The 17,554-nt window shown below is 49.1% G+C and overlaps 1 protein-coding gene across 1 annotated transcript in view; it reads left to right on the plus strand.

Annotated features, from left to right (window-relative positions):
* The first annotated feature begins 2,353 nt into the window (after positions 1-2,353).
* col28a2a (collagen, type XXVIII, alpha 2a) overlaps positions 2,354-17,554 on the plus strand; it is a 193,380-nt gene continuing 178,179 nt past the window's right edge. Inside the window, exons 1-3 of the mRNA XM_038789427.1 lie at positions 2,354-2,445; positions 2,733-2,891; positions 8,515-9,083. Coding sequence (XP_038645355.1) covers positions 2,738-2,891; positions 8,515-9,083 — 723 coding nt within the window. The 5' untranslated portion in view covers positions 2,354-2,445; positions 2,733-2,737. The remainder of the gene's footprint in view (positions 2,446-2,732; positions 2,892-8,514; positions 9,084-17,554) is intronic.

Raw genomic sequence — 17,554 nt, forward strand, 5'->3', positions numbered from 1 at the left:
AAAATCAATTCTTCCTCATCAGCTGTATGCTCTGAAGGAGCTGCTTCTCCAGTTGCACATATGCATCTGCGGTTGTGAAGATATATCTGGTTGTTGATTTTCGCCATGTGCGATGGAGGTGAAAATGCCAATGGAGGAATCTCTCTTGCACCCAGAAAACGTGACATTTCCTGCTCTCTGCCACTGCTCCAGGCAGGAAGACTACAGCGAATTTAAAAAATCATCTGGTCCTGGGTCACCACGCTGATGTCAGGTGGAGGCGTTCTTCCTTGCTGGGCTCTGGGCCTGCGCACTGCTGAGGGGGCACACATGCGCGGAATGGCCGGCATTCTGAAAGCAGGTCACAGCCGGTAATTGTAAATGCCAGTCATGCCATTGGGCACTACATTGCACAATCGAGAACGCCGCTGCACATGAAGCTGTGATTGGGAATGCCGAGACTCATGGCTCACGACCCTTCTGAGACCCGCCCGCAACCTAACCGCGAACCAGGGTTTGAAAATGATTGACCTAGACTTGAGTGTACAAGGAACAATTAGAAATTTCACCGATGACACAAAACTTGGAATTACAGTGAACTGTGAGGAGGATAATGATAAACTTGAATAGGACATAAACAGGCTAGTGGAATAGGTGGACATCTGGCTGACAAACCTTAATGCAGAGAAGTGTGCAGTGATTCATTTTAGTAAGATGAACAAAGAGAGGCAATATAAAATAAGTATACAATTCTAAAGTGGGTGCAGAGCCGGAGGGACCTGAGGTAATATAAGCACAAATCATTGAAGGTGGCATGTTAGGTTGAGAAAGCAAGTAATAAAGCAAAATGGAGCATGGGCTTTATAAATAGGGGCATAGAGTACAAAAACAAGGAAGTAATGAAAAACCTGTATCAAACACTTGTTCCACCTCAACAGGGGACAAGACTTTAGGAAGAATGTGAAGGCGCTGGTGAGGGGGCAGAACAAATTCACAAGAAGGTTCCAAGGTTGACGAACTTCTGTTCCGTGGGTAGATTGGAAACGCCAGGGCTGATTTCCTTGGAGAAGAGAAGATTAGAGGAGATTTGATTGAGGTTTTAAAAATCGTGAGGGGTCCAAACACAGTAGATAGGGAGAAAATGTTCCTGTTGGCAGAAAGAATGAGAAACAGAGAACACTTGTTTAAGTTGATTGGCAAAGAAAGTAATGTTGCCATGAAAAACATTTTGGTACAATAAATGGTTAGGATCTGGAATGCCCACGCTGACAGTGTGGCGAAGGCTGATTCAATTTTTAAATTTCGTCCATGGGATGTGGGCATCGCTGACTCGGTCAGCACTTATTGCCCATCCCTGACGGCATTTAAGAGTCAATCACATTGCTGTGGGCCTGGAGTCATATATAGGCCAGACCAGGTAAGGATGACAGATTTCCTTCCCTAAAAGATATTAGTGGACCAGATGGGTTTTTCTGACAATCGATAATGAGATTAGACTTTTAATTCCAGAGTTTTATTGAATTCAAATGTCACCATCTGCCCTGGTGGGATTCAAACCCGGGTCCCCAGAGCATAACTCTGGGTCTCTGGATTATTAGTCAGTGACAATGCCACTGCCTCCCCCAAAATGCAGGGAATGGGATAATTATTTGAAGATAAAAAAATGCAGGGCTACACAGAACAGCAAGGCAGTAGTAATAGGTGAGTTGCCATGCAGAGAGCCAGAACAGACATGATAGGACTGAATGGCCGCTTGGTTTGTAACTATTCTGTGATTCTCTGCTTTGTTTCCTGGCTTTCCGCCTCATGGGCACATTTTCACTTTAACAAACATAATGCATTTCTAGAAGACTGGCCAGACACCCTGCATCACTTAAAGAGCAATTAAATACTATGACGATTTATTATGAATGGAAATTTAAGTTATTTTAGATTGTCACGCACTCTCTTAGTGTCCAGTGTATCAAGCATTACTCCTATGTTGAAAGGACTTTATAGTCTAGTTCATGACCTCAGGACTCTCAGCGCTTTGCAGCCAATGGAATAGTTTTGAACTATAAACTGGAGCTATTGAGTCTCAATATTACAATGCTGGTTATCTCACATTCTAACCTCACTCTTAAGTTTTTTGATATAATTGGAACCATACGTTGGATTGAGCAGGATTCACGGCCGGTTGCCTTTTTTTTATGAAGTGAATAATTCTCGGTTCTACAACACCTGTATTCCTCGCATTTCTTTTTAAATTAAATTGCAGCTTCAGGTTGCAGCCAATGGTCTTCGGCATGTCAGTCCCATCCTCGGGCTGTCCCGCCTTCATTTATAAAGCAGGCGAAGAGACAGTTTGCTCCGAAGAAATGAACTGACAGCCAGCCGGACCCTGGAGCAGTGATAACCTGCAAAATACTTGGTTTGGTTTGCTTTCCAGTCCCGGGAAAAGGCGCGAAAAGTGGACATCACCCTCAGGTAAAAAGTCACGCTGCAATGTCTTATCATTTACAGTCATTCCAACATTTTCTTTTCAAATTCATTGCAATCTGCGACATTTAGGTTGTGCACTTTCCCTCTGCGCGATTCCTAAAGTTAACTTTGAACAATTCCGCACCACAGGTAAATCTATTTCTCCTCCGTCAGAGTTTGCTTCATTGAACGTGACAAACGGAGTTTGCAATTATAACCGTATCATTTCATATATCAGAATGTGGGTACGTTGTGTAAAGACATTTCTGAATGCAGATTTATTATTGTTTCAGGGAGAATGAAAGCATTCTGTCAGCTCTCCTGGCTCCTTGTGTGGGCGGGATATCAGCACGTTTTATCACAGGACTATGAAGAACGCGGGGACGGACATTTGGTCCGAAGGCAAAGAATTAAGTACCTCTCATCCAATGCACCAGGAGAAAATGAACAAGGTCTATCAACATTTATTTCACTTTGTTGTTTCTTTGACACTTTCTCGCATTTGCCCATTTCTCCGCATTCGGAACTGCTCGCTCATGTGTACTGAGTGTAGGGTAAATCCTATTGCCCGTGCGAACTTCTGATAGCTCCAACTGCCTATAGTAATAGGAGAATTAAAATAAATTCGATCTTCTAGATCAGTGTTTTTCAAACTTTTTTTCCGGAGACCTATTTTTACCAACCGGCCAACCATCGCAACCCACGCTGGCCGACTTTCGCAACCCACGCTGGCTGACCTTAGCGACCCACGCTGGCCGACCTTAGCGACCCACGCTGGCCGACCTTAGCGACCCACGCTGGCCGACCTTAGCGACCCACGCTGGCTGACCTTAGCGACCCACACCGGCTGACCTTAGCGACCCACACCGGCTGACCTTCGCGACCCACACCGGCCGACCTTCGTGACCCACGCCGGCCGGCCTTTGTGGCCCACGCCGGCCAACCTTCAAGGCCTACGCCGGCCGACCTGCGTGACCCACCATTTTCTCTTACCTTGTTTGCTGCTGACACAAATGGAGGAAATGGTTTTGGGCCCCTTTGGCCCTCGTACACGCTTCTCCAATGGAACCTTTTGGATGAAGGTCCGGTGTTGGGAAGTATGGAGTCTTTATCTGTCCAAAGTTCTGCATTTTTTCTTGTAAAGTTTTATCAAATAAAACCCCCCGAACTTGTAAAAAAACCCCAAAATAAATGAAAAAAATAAAATGAATAAAATAAATGAATAAAACCTCCCCGAACTTGTAAAACAAAAAGCTGTGAGTGTTTATAAAAAAAAGCAGCCGCACTGCGCATGTATGCCCGATCATTGGTGCGTATGCACAGAGTTTTGCACATGTGCGCCGATGATCTGGCACGCATGTGCAGTGCGGGCACATTTTTTTTACATGTTTGTGGCCATTTTGAAGGTCACTTGCAGCCGGCATTATTAACAGACGACTGTTGCGCGCAGATTTGCGCGATCGGGAGTGCCGCAATGGACGGCTACGCGACCCTTCCGACACCTGCCCGTGACCCACCCTTGGGTCGCGCCCCCAAGTTTGGCAATGCCTGTTCTAGATAATATTGTACAGACCCACATAATAATAATCTTTATTATTGTCACAAGTAGGCTGACATTAATACTGCAATGAAATTGCTGAGAAAATCCCCTCGCCTCGGTCGCCTGTTTGGATCCATAGAGGGATAATTCAGAATGTCCAATTCACCTAACAGCACATCTTTTGGGACTTGTGGGAGGAAACCGGAGCACCCGGAGGAAACCCATGCAGACACGGGGACAACATGCAGACTCCGCACAGACAGTGACCCAAGCCGGGAATTGAACCCGGGACCCTGGTGCTGTTAAGCAATAGTGCTAAACACTGTGCTACTGTGCTGCCCTATCCAGGACTCCTTTTGCCTCTCCCCCCACCCTTGCAAGGTGGTACATGATTAGCACTGCTGCCTCAAAGCGCCAGGAACTTGGGTTCGATTCCGGCCTCAGGTGACTGTCTCTGTGGTGTTTACACATTCTCCCCATGTCTGTGTGTGAATTTCCTCCCACAGACCAAAGAAGCGCATGTTCGGTGGATTGGCCTTGATCAATCAGCAGGGTTATGAGGATAGCGTGGTGGAGTGGACCTAGATAGTGCTCATTCAAAGGGTCGGTGCAGACTCGATGGGCTGAATAGCCACCTGCTGCACTGTAGGGATTCAACGGAACTGTCCCCATGCCAGCTGGCTGTACTGTAAAAAAAGGTGCCCGGGCCTCCATGTGTCCAATTCTACAGAAGGCCTCAGGATTACACTGTACTGCCGACCAGTCAGGTGAGAAAGTATCGGAAAAATTCAAAGGTATGAAAGTAGCAATGGGGTGGAGTGGCAATCCAACTCTGCCAGCTACTCCGTGAGGGTTCAGGCCGCATAATGAACTTGAAATGTATCGTACATATATAACACTGTGCATTCTCAGCTAAAATAGCTTGTAAAATAAATCACTGAATATAACAGAAATACCACGGAAATTCAAATTCGATAACAGCAAATCACTCAAAACAAGCCCCGAGTAGCGCAGCTTCTGTGTCTCACCCTGCCTTTCCTTTCCCACTCTATCTCCATCTCTTTTACACCTGGATCCCTTCTTGACAGTCTGCAGGGGCCGAGGCCCTGTTCGGGCAATGGGGAGGATTGAATTGAGCGGAAGCCAAGGTGCGGGGGAGGGGGTGGGGAGTGGAGTGGGATAGAACATAGAACAGTACAGTACAATACAGGCCTTTCAGCCCACGATGCTGTGCTGACCATTTACCCTAATCTAAGATCAACCTAACCTAAACCCCTTAAATTTACTGCTGTCTATGTGCCTGTCCAAGAGTCGCTTAAATGTGCCTAATGACTCTGACTCTATCACTCCCGCTGGCATGCATTCCACGCAGCCACTACTCTCTGTGTAAAGAACCTACCTCTGACATCTCCCCTATATCTTCCTCCAATCACCTTTAAAATTATGTCCCCTCGTGACAGCCATCTCCGCCCAGGGGAAAAGTCTCTGCCTATCCACTCTATCCATGCCTCTCATCACCTTGTACACCTCTATCATGTCACCTCTCTTCCTTCTTCGCTCCAGTGAGAAAAGCCCTAGCTCCGTCAACCTTTCTTCATAAGACATGCCCTCCAGCATGTCTTATGTCAGCAACCTGGTAAATCTCCTCTGCACCTTCTCCAAAGCATCCCCATTCTTCCCATAATGAGGTGAACAGAACTGGACACAATATTCCAAGTGTGGACTAACCAGGGTTTTATAAAGCTGCAGCAAAACCTCGCGGCTCTTAATATCATTTCCCGTGTAAATGAAAGCCAACACACCATATGCCTTCTTAACAACCCTATCAACCTGGGTGGCAACTTTTGAGGGATCTATGTACGTGGACCCCAAGATCCCTCTGTTCTTCCACACTTCCAAGAATCCTGCCTTTAACCCTGTATTCAGCATTCAAATTCGACCTTCCAAAATGAATCACTTCACATTTATCTAGGTTGAACTCCATCTGCCATTTCTCAGCCCAGATCTGTATCGTGTCAATGTCCTGTTGTAACCTGCAACAGCCCTCAACAACTCCACCAACCTTCGTGTCATCGGCAAACTTACTAAACCACCCTTCCCCTTCCTCATCCAAGTCATTTATACAAACCACAAGGAGCAGAGGTCCCAGAACAGATCCCTGCAGGACACCACTGGTCACCGATCTCCAAGCGGAATATTTTCCATCCACTACCACTCGCTGTCTTCTTTTGGCCAGCCAATTCTGTATCCAGACAGCCAAATTTCCCTGCATCCCATGCTCCTTGACTTTCTGAATGAGCCTACCGTGGGGAACCTTATCGAAAGCATGACTGAAATCCATATATACCACATCCACTGCCCGCCCTTCATCAATGTGTCTCATCACATCCTCAAAGAATTCAATTAACGCTTGTGAGGCATGACCTGCCCCTAACAAAGCCATGCTGACTGTCTTTAATCAGACTATGTTTTTCTAAATAATCATAAATCTCTCTCAGAATCCTTTCCAGTATTTTGCTCACCACAGACGTAAGACTGACTGGTCTGTAATTCCCAGGGATTTCCCTTTCTTCAACAGGGGAACACATTCGCCTCTCTCCAATCATCCGGTACTACTCCAGTGGAGAGTGAGGACGCAAAGATCATCGCCAATGGCGCAGCAATCTCCTTCCTCGCTTCCCATAGTAACATTGGGTATATCCTGTCTGGCCCAGGGGACTTATCTATCCTGATGCTTTTCAAAATTTCCAGCACATCCTTCTTAATATCAACCTGTTTGAGTCTATTAACCTGATTCACGCTGTTCTCAGGAACAACATGGTCCCTCTCTCGAGTGAATACTGAAGCAAAATATTCATTTAGGGCCTCCCCTACTTCCTCAGACTCTAGGCACAAGTTCCCTCCACTATCCCTGATCGTCCCTACTCTCACTCTGATCAACCTCTTATTTCTCACATAAGTGTAGAATGCCTTGGTGTTTTCCCGAATCCTTCCCACCAGGGCTTTTTCATGCCCCCTTCTAGCTCTCCTAAGTCCATTTTTAAGTTCCTTCCTGGCAACCTTGTAACTCTCTAGAGCCGTGCCAGATCCTTGCTTCCTCAACCTTATGTAAGCTTCCTTCTTCCTTTTGACTAGAAGCTCCACTTCTCTTGTCATCCAAGGCTCCTTCACCTTGCCATTCCTTCTTTGTCTCAGTGGGACAAAGCTATCCAGCACCCGCAGCAAGTGCTCCTTAAACAACTCCCACATTACTGTTGTGCATTTCCCTGAGACAACTGCTCCCACTTTATTCTCCTCAGCTCCTGTCTAAAAACAGTATAATTTCCCCTCCCCCAATTAAATACCTTCCCATACTGTCTGTTCCTATCCCTCTCCATGACTATGGTAAAGGTCAAGGAGTTGTGGTCACTGTCACCAAAATGCTCTCCCACTGAGATATCCGACACCTGGCCTGGTTCGTTGCCAAGCACCAAATCCAATATGGCCTCTCCCCTAGTCGGCCTATCTACATATTGAGTCAGGAATCCTTCCTGGACACACCTGACAAAATCTGCTCCATCCAAACCTTTTGCACTAAGTAGGTTTCAGTCAATATGAGGGATGTTGAAGTCACCCATGACAACAACTCTGTGACTTCTGCACCTTTCCAAGATCTGCAGCCCAATCTATTCCTCCATCTCCCTACTGATATTGGTGGGGAGGGGGGGGGGGGGGGTCTACAGAAAACTCCCAATAAAGTGACTACTTTCGTTTTTCTGACTTCCACCCACACTGACTCAGTAAACAAACCCTCCTCGACTACCTCCTTTACTGCAGCTGTGATGCACTCCCTAATTAACAGTGCCACTCCCCCTCCTCTTTTACCTCCCTTTCTATGGAGGGATGAACGAAGCCGATTTAGGGGAGGAGGCGCAGGTGGAGCTATGGTGAAAGGTGCTGTGGATGGAGCTGGGGATGCAAGGCTGTGAAAGGAGGTGGGGGGGAATGGATTAAGCTGGTGGGGTGTAACCATGGATGGAGACGGAGGCCTCACTCTCTCCCACACACCCTGCCCTGTCCCAAAATTGTTGCAGGTTCCTCCCAGTTCATCACCAGATCGGTGGTCAGCAGCTTCCTGCTCCTGGTCCCGGATCTCGGGCCTCGCTCTCCCTGCAGCCTTGGCCTCTGGTGACAGCAGCAATCACTCCAGCATCGGCTGGGTTGTGGGATTGACGCAAATCAACAAAAAGGCTCTGTAGAATAAACAACATTAAATGGGGTGACTTAAAGTGAAGGCGTATTGTACCACACAGCTGGTATAAAGCATAGACTAGAATAGCCCATTATCAAAACGATTTAAAAATGAATGAACCTATTTAATCGTGTAAACATTGTGCTGACAAACTGCTTGTCTTTCTGTGGGGGAAATGCCAAAATGAAATTATTGACAAATTGTGTTATTTTTGTTTTCCTTCATTCCAGTACTGCAATTCCTTAGGTCATAAAATAGGTTAATGGTGCCAAAAATCAATCCATCTTTTGTTCTAATTTTTTAGAGGAGGATTGCAGTTTGGAGATTGCATTCCTGTTGGACAGTTCGGAAAGTGCTAAGGACTTCAACCATAATCGGGAGAAGAGCTTTGTTCTGGACTTTGTGGACCGCCTGCAGCAGCTGCGGGTATCAAGTGGCCGCAGGCTGGTGCCCAGAGTGGCGCTGCTCCAGTACAGCAGCACGGTGCTCATTGAGCAGACGTTCCGCGACTGGAGTGGCCCAGCCGCTTTCAGGGCCCATGTCGCCCCCCTTGGCTACATTGGACATGGCACCTACACTACATATGCCATCACCAACCTGACCCAGCTCTACCTGAATGAGGCAGCCCCGGGCAGCGTCAGGTTGGCCGTGCTCATGACCGACGGCGTGGACCACCCGAGGAACCCGGACATCTATGCGGCTACGGCTGAAGCCAAGAACCAAGGCATCAAGTTCTTCACGGTGGGCATGTCACCCGTGGCCACCGAGCCACCCAATGCAGCCAAACTGCGCCTTTTAGCCAGTCCACCTGCTTCCCGCTTCGTCCACAACCTGCAAGACAACACCGCCCTGGGAAAGCTCTTCCTAGAAGTGGTAAGTAGTATAGCACACACAAGCACGTTCTAACACACCCCCCCCCCCCCCCCCCCCGCCAACATCAGCATGTTCATATGCACAGGATCGTATGCTCTCATCTCTACATCAGCACAACTAGGAACAGACCCTCGCGTGTACACTTTCACATTCACTGGAGCACGACAGATGCCTCCACACTGACACAGACACATGTCTCTGCACTGACACAGCCACACTCACTGGAACACGGACACATGTCTCTGCACTGACACCAGTGTCACTCACTGGAACACCGACATATACCTCAACACAGACACGGTCTCACTCACTGAAACACGGATATATGCATCTGCACAGTCACAAGCACTGGAACACACACACATGCCTCCGTACCTACACATTTGCACTCACAGGAACACAGACATGCCTCTGCACCGACACAGTCACACTCACTAGAACACAGACACATGCCTCCGCACTGACAGTTATGATGCACTATCAATTACAACGAGACGAGAATAGAATATAATCGAGGCTTTATTACACTGAGATGTGCGGCCTCCTACAGCAGCTGACGAAATGGCTGCTGTATGGAGAGCACACATATTTATACTCCGCCTACTGGGTGGAGCCAGCAGGCAGTAATCTACCCCCATACCTGTAGTACAGGGGCCTCACCGTAAAACACATATATACAATAGAATACATCAGTGGTGACTACCACATTCACCTCCTGTTTAAAATGAGTCTAGCGGGGGTGGTGGAAAACTATATACATACCAATTGCTTTTAACAGAGAAGGTTACAAATTTAGACGGTCCGGTGCCTTGATCTGTCGTCGAGAGCGCTGCAGTGCTGGTGGCGACTCAGGTGTCAGCTTGGTCTTCGGTGACTCCGGGAGCGTTTCGAAATCCTCTTCATCCCCGGGTGGGAGCAAGGGGAGGATGGATTGTCCTGGAGCGGGGGCTGCAGTGGGATGCGCCAGTGGAAGGGAGGGTGGCGCTGGGGCAGGGGGGTTGTGTTGGGAACCAGCTGGTGCCACGTCCCTGAGGGAGACTGTGTCTTGGAGGCCGTCGGGGTACGCTACGTAAGCGTACTGCGGGTTGGCGTGGAGTAGCTGTGCCCTCTCAACCAACGGGCCCGCCTTGTGGAGTCGCACGTGTTTACAGAGGAGAACGGATCCTGGAGCTGCCAGCCATGTTGGGAGCGAAATCCCGAAGGTGGACTTCCTGGGGAAGACAAAGAGACGTTCATCGGGGGTTTTGTTAGTCGCGGTGCACAGGAGCGACCGAATGGAGTGAAGTGCGTCAGGGAGGACCTCCTGCCAGCGGGAGGCCGGGTGATTTCTGGACCGTAGGGCCAGCTGGACGGCCCTCCAGACTGTCCCATTCTCCCGCTCCACCTGCCCATTTCCCCTGGGGTTGTAGCTGATCGTCCTGCTCGAGGCAAAGCCCCTGTTGAGCAGGAACTGGCGCAGCTCATCGCTCATAAATGAGGATCCCCGGTTGCTGTACGTAGGCAGGGAAGCCGAACAGAGCGAAGATTGTGTTGAGGGCTTTGATGACGGTGGCAGATGTAATATCAGGGCATGGGATGGCGAAGGGGAATCGGGAATATTCGTCGACCACACTGAGGAAGTACGTGTTGTGGTCGGTGGAGGGGAGGGGCCCTTTGAAGTCCACGCTGAGGCGATCAAAGGGGCGGGATGCTTTCACCAGGCGCGCACGGTCTGGCTGGGAGAAGTGCGGTTTACACTTCGCGCATACCTGGCAGTCTCTGGTGATAGCTCTGACTTCCTCGATGGAGTGGGGCAGATTGTGGGCCTTAATGAAGGGGTAAAAACAGGTGACTCTTGTGACAGAGATTGTCGTGCAGGGTCCGAAGTCGGCCCACTTGTGCGCTGGCACATGTACCTCAGGACAGGGCATCGGGGGTCTCGTTGAGCTTACCGGGGTGATACAAAATCTTGTAATTGTAGGTGGAGAGCTCGATCCTCCACCTCAAGATTTTATCATTTTTGATCTTGCCCCGCTGTGTGTTGTTGAACATGAAAGCAACAACCGTTGGTCAGTGAGGAGAGTGAATCTCCTGCTGGCCAGGTAATGCCTCCAATGTCGCACAGCTTCAATGATCACTTGGGCCTCCTTTTCGATGGAGGAGTGACGAATTTCGGAGGCATGGAGGGTGCGAGAAAACAATGCCACGGGCCTGCCTGTCTGGTTGAGGGTGGCAGCCAGAGCGACGTCTGATGCACTTGAACACATACACATGCCTCCAAAACCGACACAGTTACACTCACTGGAACATAGACACATTCCTCAGCTCCGACACAGTCGCACTCATTGGAACACAGACACATTACTCCATGATGTGACCATCAATTTACTCGAGACACGATAGGAAGTAAACTGTGGTTTTAATAGACTTACAACTGAGCCTGCCTGCGACCAGAAGAACTGAGGGCAGACTCACAAAGCTGCAGCACTTTATACTTCCGGTAGTGGGAGGGGTCATGGGCGGAGACATGGGCGGAGCTGAGGGTGGAGCCCTGTACAAGCTCCTCATCTCCCCCTGTGGGCAGAGCCACGCAATGGCTCACAGACAGAGCCCACAAGGACACAATGCTATACAGTGTGAACGCAATACTATACAGTGTGAATTACATGCTGTACATTCACCACACTCCACATCTACACAGTTGCACTCCCTAGAACACAGACACATGTCTCTGCACTAACATAGTTACAGTCACCGGAACACCGACACTGGAACACAGACACAAGCCTCTGCACCGATACATTCACTGGAACACGGACACTGGAACACAGACACACGCCCCTGCACTGACATAGTTATACTCACTGGAACATAGAACGTGGACAGAGACACACACCTTCCCACCGACACAGTCTCACTCACCAGAACACATTATATGTGGACTTGCACTAAAGGTTTGAGCGTTGAGTTGATTGTCAGTTTTAACATCCTCTGATTTTACTCTCCACGTACTTCAAAAGAAAGTAAAATAAGGTTGGCTGAGAAACTGGCATTTACCTGATCATATTAATTTTCTGTCTGATGTGTTATTTAAAACTATGCCATTGCACTGATGCACAGAAAGATCTGTACTCATGTCATAAGATTCAGATCTCCATGTCCTCACAGTAATGTTCAAACAATCTGGCAAGACATAAATCTGACACCCAATCAGAATTTACCCTTTTGTGCTGAACGAATGTTAAAATTGTGGTTCCCTTTTCAGACAGATGTTTACTCGCATTCACACACTTAATTCACACTTGGGTCTCTGACATTTATTTTTCATTTTATGAACATTTTCGGAGGTTCCTCATGTCACTTTGACTTGACACTCCCAACATTTTCCGTGTTATTTTCATAGGTCTCTTGGAACTCTAAGCAGGGGGATTGAGTTTCGGAACCACAAGGTCATGCTGCAGCTGTACATAACTCTGGTGCGGCCACACCTGGAGTACTGCGTGCAGTTCTGGTCACCACATTATAGGAAGGATGTGGAAGCTTTGGAAAGGGTTCAGAGGAGATTTACTAGGATGTTGCCTGGTATGGAGGGAAGGTCTTATGAGGAAAGGCTCAGGGAATTGAGGTTGTTTTCGTTAGAGAGGAGAAGGCTGAGAGGTGACTTAATAGAGACATATAAGATAGTCAGAGGGTTAGATAGGGTGGACAGTGAGAGTCTTTTTCCTCGGATGGTGATGACCAACACGAGAGGACATAGCTTTAAATTGAGGGGTGATAGATGTAGGACAGATGTCAGAGGCAGTTTCTTTACTCAGAGAGTAGTAGGGGTGTGGAACGCTCTGCCTGCAATAGTAGTAGACTCGCCAACTTTAAGGGCATTTAAGTGGTCACTGGATAGACATATGGATGAAAATGGAATAGTGTAGGTCAGATAGGCTTCAGATGGTTTCACAGGTCGGCGCAACATCGAGGGCCGAAGGGCCCGTACTGCGCTGTAGTGTTCTATGTTCTATGTTCTAAGTCATCATGTAGGATCCATATTATTTCCATTGATCGTCTGGAATTCTACAGATATACAGAATGTTCTCAAATGTTTAAAAATAATGTGTATAATGCAAATTTTGAAACGTTAATGCCTTCCAAATACAGTAATAATAAGTACTCTGTGAGAGTTTTCAAGCTGGAGTCCAAAGTGCAGACATTGAAGGGCATCAGGAGGGGATCAGTTACCGAGAACAATATTTCCACCACCACCGCAGGGTATTTTGCGGTAGCAGAGGTAGTCTGCCATTGGCTGGCAGTGATATCTAAAAGCACAAAAGTTTTGCAACAAAATAGATGAATTACTGTTACAGGTAGAAATAAATCATTTGTTTTTACCTAATATCCATATGGAGAAGTGGCTGCAGAGTGCCCCCTCATATAAGCTTGGCGGAGATTCACCAATATCGCAGCTAAGTGTTGACGCCGGCATCAAAACCGGCGCGAGCGATGCCGGCGTCAACGGGCCTCCAGGCCCCGTAATCCTCCTCTTCTTCGGGGGCTAGAATGGCGCTGGAGTGATGTGCGCTGCTCCGGCACCGAAAGCCGGCTCTACATGGCCTGTGCGGGTCCGCGCATGCGCGTGGTTGCCGTCTCTGTGCCGGCCCCAGGACAACATGGCGGAGCTCTACAGGGGCCCGGCGTGGAGGAACATAGCCCACCCAACCCCCCCTGGAATGATGCACAGTCGCCGCGGCGCTGGTTGGGGGCTGCCCCCCCCCGGCGATTCTCCGCGCTCGACAGGCCAAGTGCCCATCGAGTTCCGCCGAGTCCCGCTGGCGTCGTTTGCATATAATCCTACCCAGGGAGACCTCGGCATTCTGGCTGCGGGGGCAATCCTAGTAGGGGTGGAAGGGATATCCCGTGGCGGGGCTCTTATGTTCCTCTGCACCAGGCCCCTGTAGATCTTCGCCATGATGCGTGGGGGCCGGCGTGGAGACGGCAACCCATGCGCATGCGCGGTCCTGCGTCGGCCTTGCTGGGGCCTGTATCAGCAGCTGGAGCTGCCTGAAGCGCTCCAGTGCATTGCTGGCCCCCAGTGGGTTGGGGGATCGCTGCTCCTAGCGGCCAGGTGACACCGTCGTAAAGCGCTCCGGCGTTTATGACGGCATCAACACTCTGCCGCTAAAACGGAGAATTCCGCCCAAGGTATATGTTGTAACATACTGGCATGGATTGAGTATTGGTTTACTGACAGAAAACGCGCTGCAAGGTATTCCTGTGCCCGCCGAACACTTCGTCCCGTTCGGATTGCAAACATGCTCTCAAAGCAACCCCTCTACCTCAACCAGCACCCGGGACCCTGCCAGACATGACCCCGGAAACGTAACCAGCGCCCTGGTCCCCGCCAGCACCCTGGACCCCGCCAGGCGCAACCACCTACCTTCCACAAGTTCAGACTCCTCCTCCTATCGGATCCCGAGACCATCCAGCCTCAGCCGCCAACCGGGGAAGCGAGGGAAACACGGCGATCTGCAGGTTGGACTGAAGCAACGCGGTTTCAAGACCCCTCTCCCAGAATACTCCTGGCCAACGGTCAAGCGATCGAAAACGAGCTGGACGAACTTAATGCTAGACTTACCTCTCAGAGGGAAGTAAGAGACTGCTGTGTGCTCTGTTTCACAGAGACATGGCTCACCCCCTCCTCACCAGATTGTGCCATACAACCTGAATGCTTCTCAATTCACCGGGCGGACAATACCGAGCCATCAGGCAAAGCAAAGGGTGGAGGGGTTTGCCTCCTCATCAACTCCTCCTGGTGCTTGGATGTGGCGACCCTGGCGACTTACTGCTCCCCGGACCTGGAATACCTGACCGTGAAGTATCGCCCATACTATCTTTCATGTGAGTTCACTTCAGCCATTATCATAGCGTCTACATCCCACTCCAGGCAGAAGTGAGGAAGGCGCTGGACGAACTGCACACAGTTATAAACAACTATGGAACAAAACACCCAGAGGCCTTGTTCATTGTGAACGGAAACTTCAACAAGGCCAACCTCAAGAGTGTACTGCCAAAATTCCACCAGCACATCTCCTGTCCCACCGGGGGCAACAACACTCTTGACCACTGCTACTCAAAAATCAAGGGCGCCTACTGTTCCATCCCCGGCCGCACTTTGGGAAATCAGACCTTAAGACGGTGCTCCTTCTCCTGGCTTACAAGCAGAAACTCAAGCTGGAGAATTCAGCTAAGAAGGTTGTGCAGTGGTGGTCTGATGAGACAGAAGAGCTCTTACATGACTGCTCAGAGATAGTGGACTGGTCCATATTTAAGAACTCAGCGACCAACTTAAATGAGTATGCCACCACCGTCACAGACTTCATCAGCAAATGTGTGGACAACTGCATGCCAAAGAAAGTGGTATGTAAGTTCCCCAACCGGAAACCATGGCTCAATCGTGCGATTGACTCCCTACTGAAGGACAGGTCTGAGGCGATCAAGTCAGACGACCCTGACCTATACAAGAAATCCAGGTACGACCTCCGCAAAGCCTTCCGAGATGCCAGAAGAGAATATCAAACCAAGCTAGAGTCACAGACAGACTCTCGGCGGTTGTGGCAAAGACTAAACAACATAACGGGCTACAAAGCGAAGCCGAGCAGTATCTCTGGCAGCAGCGCACCCCTCCCCGATGAACTTAATGCATTCTATGCTCAGTTCGAGCAGGTAACCAACAATCCGCTGTCGAGTGCCCCAGCCGCCCATAACTCACCCATACCCACCATCACAGCTTCCAAACTCAGATCGGCCTTCCTGAAAGTGAACCCTCGGAAGGCGACGGGCCCGGATGGGATCCCTGGTCATAGCACTCAGAGCCTGCGCATACCAGCTGGCAGAGGTGTTCGCGGACATCTTTACCCTGTCCCTACTCCACTCCGAGGTCCCCACCTGCTTCAAGAAGACCACCATCATAACGGTGCCAAAGAAGAATCAGGCAACATGCCTCAATGACTACCATCTGGTGGCCCTGACTTCAGTCGTAATGAAGTGCTTCGAGAGGTTGGTCATGAAGCGCATCGCCTCCATACTCCCAGAACACCTTGATCCACTGCAATTCGCATACCGCTGCAACCGGTCCACAGCACACGCCATTTCCCTACACTCATCCCTAGAGCATCTCGACAACAAGGACTCTTACATCAGACTCCTATTTATTGACTACAACTCCGCCTTCAACACCATAATCCTAGCCAAGCTCATATCAAAGCTGCAAAACCTAAGACTTGGCTCCCCACTCTGTAACTGGATCCTCGATTTTCTGACCAACAGACCACAATCAGTAAGAATGAACAACAACACCTCCTCCACAATAGTCCTCAATACCGGGGCCCTGCAAGGCTGTGTACTTAGCCCTCTACTCTACTCTCTGTACACACACAACTGTGTGGCAAAATTTGGTTCCAACTCCATCTACAGGTTTGCTGACGATACGACCATAGTGTGACGGATCTTGAATAACGACGAGTCAGAATACAGGAGAGAGATAGAGAACCTAGTGGAGTGGTGCAGCGACAACAATCTCTCCCTCAATGCCAGCAAAACTAAAGAGCTGGTCATTGACTTCAGGAAGCAAAGTACTGTACACACCTCTGTCAGTATCAACGGGGCCGAGGTGAAGATGGTTAGCAGCTTCAAATTCCTAGGGGTGCACATCTCCAAAAATCTGTCCTGGTCCACCCACGTCGACGCTACTACCAAGAAAGCACAACAGTGCCTATACTTCCTCAGGAAACTAAGGAAATGCGGCATGTCCACATTAACTCCTACCAAATTTTACAGATGCACTATAGAAAGCATCTTATCTGGCTGCATTACAGCCTGGTATGGCAACTGCTCGGCCCAGGATCGCAAGAAACTTCAGAGAGTCGTGAACACAGCCCAGTCCATCACACGATCCTGCCTCCCATCCATTGATCCATCTACACCTCCTGCTGCCTAGGGAAAGTGGGCAGCATAATCAAAGACCCCTCCCACCTAGCTTACTCACTCTTCAAACCTCTTCCATCAGGCAGGAGATACAGAAGTCTGAGAACACGCATGAACAGATTCAAAAACAGCTTCTTCGCCACCGTTACCAGACTCCTAAATGACCTTCTTATGGACTGACCTCATTAACACTACACCCTATATGCTTCAACCGATGCCGGTGCTTATGTTTGTTACATTTGTGTACCTTCTGTTGCCCTATTATGTATTTTCTTTTATTCCCTTTTCTTCCCATGTACTTAATGATCTATTGAGCTGCTCGTGGAAAAATACTTTTCACTGTAACTCGGTACACGTGACAATAAACAAATCCAATCCAATCCAACCCATAGGGTGTGTTGTTTGGGCCTCGCCCACCACCAGGATTGTCAGTCCTGCTGAAAGTCTGTGGACTTTTGGCTGGGCCACTGAAATTCTCAGAGGTTCCCGCCATGATGGGCTTGAAAATCCTGCCCACAGTA

This window comes from Scyliorhinus canicula, chromosome 2, assembly GCF_902713615.1.
Source record: "Scyliorhinus canicula chromosome 2, sScyCan1.1, whole genome shotgun sequence".
In the NCBI taxonomy this organism is placed as follows: Eukaryota; Metazoa; Chordata; class Chondrichthyes; order Carcharhiniformes; family Scyliorhinidae; genus Scyliorhinus; species Scyliorhinus canicula.